Genomic DNA, 10,959 nt, shown 5'->3' with positions numbered 1-10,959 from the left:
ATAAACCACAATTTTTGATCGCCCAGCAATCACCATAAAAAACATGCATTTTATGATGTAAGGCTTTCATTCTGGAGTCATTGCTTTAAATTTGCAGTGTTTCCGGTTTGTTACCAAATGTCAGTCTTTTTTTATATAATTGGCATGGGGTGAAATTGCAGTTTTTTTCCTGATTTCCATTTTTTTAAAAGATTTATTAAAATATTAAAAAGTAAGAACATATTTAAGCATCAAAATCAGACTTGTAGCTCTTTATTTACATACCCAAGGATGTGATTATCCCCTTCAAAAAAATCTAATTTTATAGTATAACATGAAAATATTTCTTTTTTTATATTATATTTACATTACAAGGGCGTTTTTTGCACTTAAACTGGCATTGAAAGGGTTAATTCCTAACAATATCTAATATTTATGAGCTGATCTTGATTAAAAATTAATGCAAAAGAAGTTGGAAACCAAATTGATGTGTATTTTTCATTGCTATTTATGTATGACATCTGCTGTTGGCCACTTACCCTCAGTGTAAGAATGAATCAAAATCTTAAAATTTTAAAAATAATAATGCATAAAAGTAATTTTTTTCCCCTCATTATTAACATTCTCAAAGAAGTGATTATCCGCTTAAAAGAAATCAAATTTGTACATTAAAAAAATCATTTGTTGTGCTTTTTACATTAAAACATAAAGGTTTTGCACCTAAACTGACATTGGAAGGATTAATATCTCAAAAATTAATCAGTATCAGATATTTATTATCAGGTCTGATCCTGATTAAAAATTAATGCAAATTAAGTTGGAAAGAATATGAATGTGTACTAGTTTTATTGTTATATGTGTATGCTGCCTTTTTCGTCCACTTGACCCCTGAGTGTAATCATTTCTTTTACACCATCTGAAGGTTAACGAGAGGAGCAGAGTCATCCTGAATGTGACTTTCACATAACCAAACCCCAACCCCAGTAAAAATTGATAACTTCAGTCTTTAGTATTTCTTTACTAACTAAACATAACTTAGGAAATAAAACATAACTTTATACAGTTTTAAATATGCTGGTACAATTCAGTACAAAAATAAAGGCAGTGAAATGTCAACACTCACCCACTTACACTCACATACTGTCAGACACACATGAATGCTGGCAGAACCAGTTTGGCACCTTATCCACTCTTATAACAAAGCATGAAGTAGAAATACTGAGTGATATTTGTCATCTTTTCTCTTTACATCAGGACCACAGTGAAAGCTTTGGACATGGAGACTCCACAGATGCTTAACGGCCACTAGATGGTGCTTTGGATCCACAGGACGAAGTAAAAAAAGGTGAACGAACACTCTCAGGGGTTTCCAAGTGTGTTAGAATCCTTTTTTGAGCACATTTGGAGCAAACATCTTTAATCTTGCCACAGCGTCTTTGGGAAAGCTGAGTGGTCTCTTTGACACCAGGATGTCCGGTGCGAGTCCATCCTTCTTGGTTGCACCTTTTCAGACAGAAACCGGTGGACCAGAAGAGATGTGTAAAAGAAGAAAAATCCCCCAGTTCCTCCTTGGATGACCTCTCGTATCCACAGCTGGTATTTGCACAAAATGTCCAGAGCAGAATGTCATATAATTCCCATATAAGAAAACAAGCTCTCTTCACATGTATATACACACACACAGATAAAAACGCACTCACACAGTCTTTTTTGTCATCTTCTGTTCTGCTAGTAAAGTCAGCCTGTGCTAGGATTTATCCCCTTGGAGAACCTAAATAAAAATACAAACAAAATCTGTTACAAATAAGCATTTATAAATATGTTTTTGATTCTTTCAGTATGTCTATTTTTTAGCCTGATGTCTGCTTCAGTGATGCTTACCTACCTGGTTGCGAGCTTTGTGGGACTTCTGCATCAGCACTCTCCACTGGTCGTACAGCTTCATGGACATGCTGCTGCAGCCGTAAGCGTGTTTCCGCACCCAGCCGAAGAACTGCTTCAGCTCCCTGCGCAGGGTGGAGTTGGAGTCCCCGCTCGACTTTGAGTCACACGAGCCCGACATAAGCCGCTCTGCATGAGGCAAAGAGGAGGAGAGGGAGGGAATTAGACACGAGTTAGACTGGCTCTGCTGTTCTTTAACCAAAAATCTCACTCATGCCATCAGTTATAAAGTTATGTTGAATCCTGGCTGAGGAAAGAAAGCAGAAGATTCCAGAAGCTGATGTCTGTTCTTTGTTTATGCCAGTGTTAGATGAACCCTTAAAGTCATGAGAAGTTCAGGCAATTCTGCCTCCAACTTTCAGTCTGATCTGTTGAGAACACCTCCAGAAATTCCTGGCATTCATGGAAACTTCTGGAAAAACATTCAAGGATGAAAAATACTTTTTAAACCTAACTTTGGTTTCCAAGTTGTGTCTGTCACTCCTGTATTTAGCAGCCTGATAAAGCCCCCATAAAACACAAAGACAAGCACAGAGAACCGTGTTGACTAACAATGATTTCTGGAAGTGTTCCTGAGCCCATGCAGTGATTTCTAGTACAGAATCATGCCTGTTTTTAATGCAGTGCCGCCTGAGGGCCTGAAGATCACAAGCATTCAATACTGACCATCGGCACAGAGATTTCTCACGATATTACGTACTATATTCAAAGTTTTTGCAATTTTATGTTGAGAAACATTTTTCTGAAATTGTTTCACAATTTCCAGACAGCGATTGGTGAACCTCTACCCATCTTTACTTTATAGATACTCTGCCTCTATCTAATGCTTGGCCTTGGTGATGCGAGCCTTGCATGCAGCTGTGCATGAAGCTCCCACTGCACAGCTTTTGCACTTCCATTAATGCTAGTGGAAGTTCAGAACAGCTGAAGATATGGAATCAGCAGAGCATTGGTGACTTTTACACACCATGCACCTTAGCAGCTGTTGACCCCTCTATGTGGTTTTACATGGTCTTTCACTTTGTAGCTGAGTTGCTGTTGTTCCTAAATGCTTCCACTTTCTAATAATATCACTTACAGTTGAACGTGGAATATCCAGCAGGGATGAAATTTCATCAACAGTCTTATCGCAAAGGTGGCATCCATCACAGTACCACACTTGAAGTCAATGGACTCTTCAGAACGACAAATTTATATCATAAATGTTTACAAATATTCACCTGTAGTAACAGGTCTGACTGAAACTCCTGAATTAAATAATAAACAGGTGTGGCTGGATACTTCAGTCCACATAGTTTACGTGGAAATTGAGAAAGCTTCCAGTTTTTGGATTATTAAATGCTCAGTCTGAATTGGATTCCCACAACATTTTGTATTCGTGCTATTTTCAATCAAACATGAGGTTCTAATGCTTTACAAACACATTCTGTTTTTATTAAAATTTTACAAACTGTCCCAACTTGATTAAATTTGCAGTTTTAAAATTAATCACTGTAGCTTACAGCTAAAAAAAATAAATCCACAAAGAGTGAAAGGAAGTAGCAGAGTATGGTGCTTGTCTTCTACATATCTACTACTTTGATGCAGTGGGCCAAAGTCTGTAACAAATTTTGGAGGTACAACTGCTTCCTTTTAATTGGCCAAAGTGCCCTAAAAGAAAAACAATCATTCTCAGTAGATTACGTGTTCTTACCGCTGTGTGGTGTGGAAGCAGCAGTAGGATGGCTCCACTCGCTCCAGATCCCAGCTTTACGAGAGCCGTAAATTCCCACAGGGTTACATCGAACCTGAATAAAATAGAAAAGATGTGAAGACAGAGCAGATAAAAAATGTGCTAACTTTAACTTTCTATAACGTGTACCATACCTGGACAAAGTATACGGTTCCAGGTCTGAGTCCAGCCAGTCTACAGGATGTTTGATTCCCCACGTCATCCATCACCTAGGTGGAAAAAAGAGACACAAACATGGAGGACTTGAACGCTGGAGGTCTGACCGCAGTATTAAATACCAATGGGCAAAAACTTAAACACAGGGCAGGATCAACAGGACCGCAAACCATGTACAGACCTAAACATTGCATGCACACCACATTGTTTAGTGGCTCCTGATCAGCATGTTTATAAAAATATTTTCATGAAATGGTGCCTGCTGGGTAAAATCTGCTCCGTATTACTTATTACAGAGCTGAGAAAACACACAGGAGCGTGCACAGGTACTCAAACATAAGGACAGAGTAAAGACAGGAAAATAGAGGAAGGAACTTAATAATGTAGTCTAATAGTCTCCACTTTCTCTCTGGCATTCAGTCTGTAAACACTTGTTAAGAAGGACTACAACAGAAAACAGAACATGGAAATTACAGGCATCAGAGGGCTAATGATGTGACATGAGGAAGCCAAATCTCCGAGTGTCTTTTTTTGCAGCCATATTGAAGACATTAACAGCAGAGATGTATCCCTCCATTCCTCAGCATGACCTCATGATTAGGGCCGCTTCAGAGGGAAACAGCATTTTTTGTTTTCACCACCAAACCCTTAAAGCCACTCGGATTTAAGTCTCATCCGTCCGCCACCTCTCTCCACTCCCTGTCTTTTCTTTCCTTCCACATTGCGAGCAAAGACTTGCTTATATTACATCTGTGTAATTCCCCCTTAATTACTGGAGAATCTTCACCCATACCCAGAGGACTTGCATGAATTCTGGGAAGCGCCATCTGCACGGCTAAAGGTTTTACACTGTGTTTTTCATTCATTAAAAGTTCGAGCAGAGGTATATACAGTGGCTCTGGCCTGTGTTTTTCTCCTGATCAAAACCTGACTGGTAGATTTATGGCTGATGAAAGTTTTTGAACGGCCCAGCTATTAACTCATCTGGCAGAGGAGGCCTCAATCAGAGTAGATTAGAGGAGATTACAGCATTAAGATGAGAAACAGCTGGGACAGTGCTGGAGCTGCGTGTGTGAGAGAGACAAAGAGGAGAGATTTATGTCCTTATAACTACGTGGAGTCCTTGTCCTTTACCTTCCAATCTTGGCTGTCCTCCAGCCTGTAGCGGATCTGGTATTTGGCCTGGAACAGGAAGTCTTTGAGAGCAGGCGGGGCCTCCCAGCGAACACTCAGCTGGTCTTCTAACAGGCCAACGCGACTGACTGTGACACCTGATGGAGGGTCCGTGGTCACTAGAGAAGGAGCAGATGAAGGTGCTATTTGTTAACAATCATAAACAGTGAAAAATAAATACCTCCCAAATTCGGACTAAGGGAGAATCTTTTGAGCAGAGCCTTCTCCAAGTAAAACTGCTTATCAATTTTGCAATAAAATGGTTAAATGTATGATGAGAGTGTTTCTGACTGAACTGAATTCTTGTTTTCTTGATGTCGCATGTGAAAACATCATGACATTTCATTTAGGCTTTATTTGCATAATCATTTTTTCTTATTGTCCTTGAACTCATAATAATACTGTCAGCCAGTTTGTTAGTACACTAAAGAACTTCTATTCTAGGGATTTCAATATTTGGTTATTTTTTAACTAATGTCACTTGCGCCAGAGTTCAGGAGTGCTTTCATGGACTTTTTGAGCAAATGAAGAGCAACTGAAGGTGCACACTGCTCTCACAGTGTGAGTTTTTTCTTCATCAAGCCAACAGTCTGAGGTAGGCTACAATGTTTTGGTTTAATTTGATTCATGAAGTTGGTATGGTATGAGCTGTCTATGTGTCTCTGCTCTCTGACAGTCAGTCACAGTTAGTGGTGCAGAACAGAGCAGGAGATGCAGAGCAATGCCTCCTCCTCCCTGACACGTTTTACATCTTTGGTTGACCTGTGGATGCTTTTTCCCCATTCACCTCGGTAGACAAACCTATGTAGCACGCTGTCTGGACATTATTTCCCGTGATATTAAAGCGTCTCAGTTGCTCTTTTAAGAGAAGGGAATGAGAACATGTCAGCTGTTGCCAGTGTTGACAGACTGATGGTTATTGTCCACGGACATGTGAGTAAAGTTGAAAATGTCTTTACATATATATATATCTTTTTATTTATTCATTAATTGGTTTAAGCTGGTAATCATTTATTTATTTTGCATTTAATGAGTGCATTTGGATTAAGTGCCTGTCAGACTTTGTTGCAGGGTCATTTCTGTTCTGAGATTTTTGCATGTCACTGTCAGTAACTTGTTGTTGTGTTGCAACACCTTACTGTTGTCTTTCACTTGTTTGCATTGATGTTGCAGTTACTTGAATTTCAGTCAAAGCTGTTTGCATTTGTGTTTTCGTTTTTGGACATTTACGGGACTGTAGAAGATTAATTAAAACGGTAAATTATGCAAAAAAAAAATTCCAGACTTACTGGACAAACAAACTTGATATTAAGGGTTTAATGTGATTTGGCGCACTGTGGACTGCAGCGTGAGGGTGAACCTTAAGATACAGTGTTGATCCACTAGAGGGCAGCAAATCAACACTAAACAAAATATCTTTGTGGGAGCTTTAACCAGCTGTTTTGCCCTTAACCCTTTATGACCTACCACAGAGCAAAGAGCATATCTTTACATTTTTACATGTTGTAGTGCCATTTTTTGGAGTATTTGAATTGGCTATACATCAATACAACCTTTAGTACCCAAATTTTAATGACATGTATGTGATAAGTCCGTAGTAACAAATTAAATTTCTCAAAAGTGCAAAAAACAACAAGAAAAATGAAAAGCGTTTTTTTTTTACACATTTTCTTAAATACAGAGAAGTCATAGCTGTATCCCTCAAAACTGTGATTGTAACAAAGTTGCACAAGATCATTTCAAACCACAAAAAATATTTTAAGTATGTCCATAATTTCATTTTTGAAATACACTCATTTTCATAAGCTGTGGCAAAAACGAAAATAAAATGAGATTGTGTTCAATTTGCAAAAAAAACAAAAACAAAAAACAAACAAAACAGTATTTTTAGATGAAATAAACTATTTACAGTAGTGAAATCAAATCTCTATGTTTACCAGATATTTTTGAGCATACATGTGTTTGCAGAAGACCATGCTGAAACAATAACAAGTGCAACTCGTAACCTGCAAAAAAAAATGGTAATGGTAATGGTTAATGGTAGTAAAACAAATGTCTTTTGCTTTTCAGTACTGTTTTTTTTCCTTTAAAATGTGAAAATAGTTTTAATAGAACTAAGGATTTATCAATTTTTTTAAAAATTCTTTTAAAGTTGGATGTGGCCCTTAACCAGTTAAATTAATCTCTGACAAATTGGTCCCAAATGGATCCAAACAGACACAAAATAATATCTGACATCATTGCAAAAATACTCTCTGTTGTGTGAGAAAACTGAGAGCTGATAAGTAAACAAATATGCTGTTGATTATTTTGCTTTTTTAAACCATTTAGCTGAGGGTTCATGGAAAACTAATAAAAATAATAAAGTGTTCTAAGCCCAGTTAGTGCCTTGTATTTGAGGCACTTTGATGACGGTTGTAAAGCTTCTAACATGCAAGAGTAATGGGAATATGTCATTGCTTAAGCACACTTGGATTTTTAAATTTATTCTAATATTAAAGTTGTATTTCTGTGATGAAAGATATCTAAAACAAAAGCATACATAAAAAACTGAATGAGTGTTTTATTGTCAGTTAAATGTTAAGGAGTTTGGCTATTTTGCATTGAAATGCTTTGTTTTGTCCAATTTGATTTTTTTTTTTTTTGCACACAGGGTTTCATTATCATACATCTGAAGTCTCTCTATCCAATATCTATCTTCCATCCCATGAGGGAAACATCTGTTTCTCAAGCTGTTAAATACTTCACCATGTTCACCAGCCACTCGCTAACTCATACTATCTGCTGTTGTGTGTTGACGTTTTTAATCATGGCTGTTTCATATAAAACAGCTTCCCATTGTTGTTAAAAGTGAGGTTAATTTGAGCTGAGAGGTTATATGAAACCAATAATAGTAATGGTACATTTCCACCAAGCACTCCAGTGCAGTTCCGTTTAATATGGCTCTGATTTATTCACATTACCACTATTAGACAGGAAGGTACAACAATACCCAATCTGTATTGTCCTGATTTTTTCTTCCCTTCTGTTGGTGAAAAGTATTCGCCCCCTTCCTGATTTCTTGTATTTACCTCCGCCAAGGAGGTTATGTGATCGGCAGGGTTTGTTAGTTTGTTAGTTAGTTTGTTTGTTAGCAACATAACTCAAAAGTGCTGAACAGATTTTCATTAAATTTTCAGGAAATATCAGAAATGGCATAAGTAAGAACTGATTAGATTTTGGGAGTGATCCGGATCACCGTCTGGATCCAGAAATTTTTTAAAGGATTCTTCACTATTGGGAGATAGGGCTAATGGCGGAGGTCTGCGCTTTTCTAGTTTGTATGTGTCACGCTTACATGTTTCACATCATCAATAAAATTTAAATATCAGACAGAGATAACTGGAATAAATACAAAATGCAATTTATAAATAACGATTTAATTTATTAAGACATCCAAACCTGTTTGGCCTTATGTGAAATAGTAATAGCCTCCTTACCCTAATAACTGGTTTTGCCACTATTGGCAGCAACATCTGCAAGCACACATTTGCAGTAACTGGCAAGGAGTCTTTCACAATGCTGTGGAGGAATTTTCACCCACTCTTCATGCTGGAAAACGCAACATAGGAGCCTTTCCAACATGAATGGCCTGTTTAAGGCCAAGCCTCAGCATCACAAATAGATTTAAGTCTGGACCGCAGCTCCAAAACCTTCCTTTCATTCTTTCTTTCTCTCTCTCTCTTTTTTTTTAAGCCATTCAGACACACTTGGTGTGTTTCGGATCATTGTCCTGCTGCAAGCCAAGTTTTTCTGAGGTCATGAACTGATGACCGGATATTCTCCTTCAGGATTTTCTGGTAGAGAACAGAATTCATGGTCTATCATTTACGACAAATTGTCCAAGCAGGCCAAGGCTGTCACACTACCACAATGTTTGACCTTAGGTAAGATGATACTTTTATGAAAAGTTGGGTTAGTTTTACAGCAGATGTATGATGTATGAATATTTTCCCAAACGTCTTAGGGATCATCAAGAGGTTTTTTGGCAAATGTGGCCAAGTCTCTTTCCAGTTGTTGACTACATCTAGTAAGGTTTACCACTGTTCTTAGTTTTCTCCATTTTTATGGATATCAGCTCTCACTGACCTTAACTGAGTCAAGTGAGGCCTGCAGGTTTTTAGATGTCATTCTGGGTTCTTTTGTGACCTCCTGGATGAGTCGTTGATGTCTTCTTGGAGAAATTCTGATAGGCCAGCTACTCCTGGTAAGGTTTACCACTGTTCCGAGATTTCTCTATTGTGGATAATGGCTCTCACTGACCTTAACTGAGTCAAGTGAGGCCTGCAGGTTTTTAGATGTCATTCTGGGTTCTTTTGTGACCTCCTGGATGAGTCGTTGATGTCTTCTTGGAGAAATTCTGATAGGCCAGCTACTCCTGGTAAGGTTTACCACTGTTCCGAGATTTCTCTATTGTGGATAATGGCTCTCACTGACCTTAACTGAGTCAAGTGAGGCCTGCAGGTTTTTAGATGTCATTCTGGGTTCTTTTGTGAGCGACTGGATGAGTCGTCGATGCGCTGTTGGAGTCATTTTGGTAGTCTTGCCACTCCTGGGAAGATTCACCACTGTTCCAAGTTTTCTCCACTTGTGGATAACAGCTCTCATTGTGGTTCGCTGGAGTACCAAAGCCTTAGAAACGGCCTCATAACCCTTTCCAGACTGACAGATGTCAGTGTCTGTTTTTCTCATCTGCTCTTGGATTTCTTTAGATGGCGCCATGATATGTTGCTTTTTGAGAACTTTTAGCCCACTTCACTTTGTCAGACCAGTTCTATTTAAATAATTTGTGATTCAGCAGGTCTGGCAGTAATCAGGCCTGGGTGTGGTTAGAGAAATTTAACTCAGCTTTCCAAAAAATGTGGTGGATCACATATTATTCATGATTTAACAAAGTGGCAATTTTTCACATACGGCCAGGTAGGTTTGGATGGCTTTTCCCATATCAAATGAAATCAACATTTAAAAACGGCAAACCATTTTTGATATAAAATAAGGAAAAGAGCAGCTTTATATATTCGAAAAGTCTTTGACATGACTGGGAGGTGATTTTATGATAAAAACAAGTAGTTCAAGCTTGTTTTGAGGAGGTAAAGCTTTAAAAGTTATGGTGGTGTTAAAACCACTACTATAAATGTGCAACTGAGAATTCATGAGGGGAACACCTGGTTATTTTTTAAAATTTATTATATTCATTAACAAGTTTATTTCTATCCTCAGACCTCAATGATAGTCTTCTGGCCGACAGATGGCCTTGATTATCATTTTCATCCAAAAATCCATAGCTCAGGGGCTTCTTCCCTCATTCAGAGTTATGTTTGCAGGGTCAAGATATCCATTCAATTCCAATTTAAAGTAGTAGGAGTGATGTCTTTATGTATAAGAGCACACTGACGGATTGTTTTGTGTTGGTGGAGGGTTTTTGGTCCCTGAGAGCTTCCTAAAGTCGACTCGTGGAAGTCTGAAGAGACTTCCTCATCTGACAATGATTATGTTTTCAACAAACAAACAACTGCTGACAGACCATTACTTTAACTTTCTTTTCTTTCTTCTGTGTTTCTTAAATCATTTAGAATCAGCTTGAGTTGATTTTCATAATGTCATCCTTAACCAATAAATAAACAAGAAAACCCAGGGGAAAGACATAAATTGAAAAGAGTCAGTAAAGGGGAAAGGATGATGGCTGTGGCACGCACTATCATCTATCCAAGAATATATTCATCTACAACATGAAAGTCAGAGAAAATATTGAGAAAATTGTATTTAAAATCTTTCTTAAATCATATAATAACAAGATGACAATAAGCTGCCAAAACCAAAGACAAAGTTGGCTGGTGAAGTCTACAAACGCAGGATCTGCTGTGAAGTTTGGCTGTGATAGCTGTATTTCACTTGAAATGCAAACACCTTTTCTTAAATCAGACTCTTTTTAAATGTAT

The 10,959-nt window shown here is 37.9% G+C and overlaps 1 protein-coding gene across 2 annotated transcripts in view; it reads right to left on the bottom strand.

Annotated features, from left to right (window-relative positions):
* Positions 1 to 977: 977 nt before the first annotated feature.
* crlf1a (cytokine receptor-like factor 1a) overlaps positions 978 to 10,959 on the bottom strand; it is a 30,640-nt gene continuing 20,658 nt past the window's right edge. The window contains exons 5-9 of one of the 2 annotated variants that reach the window (XM_041812135.1): positions 4,943 to 5,100; positions 3,787 to 3,861; positions 3,614 to 3,707; positions 1,861 to 2,049; positions 978 to 1,750 (exon numbers count right to left, since the gene is read on the bottom strand). In XM_041812135.1, the coding sequence (XP_041668069.1) occupies positions 1,734 to 1,750; positions 1,861 to 2,049; positions 3,614 to 3,707; positions 3,787 to 3,861; positions 4,943 to 5,100 (533 nt within the window). In that variant the 3' untranslated portion in view covers positions 978 to 1,733. The remainder of the gene's footprint in view (positions 1,751 to 1,860; positions 2,050 to 3,613; positions 3,708 to 3,786; positions 3,862 to 4,942; positions 5,101 to 10,959) is intronic. The other variant, XM_041812134.1, reaches the window with a different exon arrangement.

This window comes from Cheilinus undulatus, linkage group 18, assembly GCF_018320785.1.
Source record: "Cheilinus undulatus linkage group 18, ASM1832078v1, whole genome shotgun sequence".
Lineage (NCBI taxonomy): Eukaryota > Metazoa > Chordata > Actinopteri > Labriformes > Labridae > Cheilinus > Cheilinus undulatus.
The sequence above is the reverse complement of the archived record's forward strand: the minus strand, read 5'-3'. Positions and strand labels throughout refer to the sequence as shown.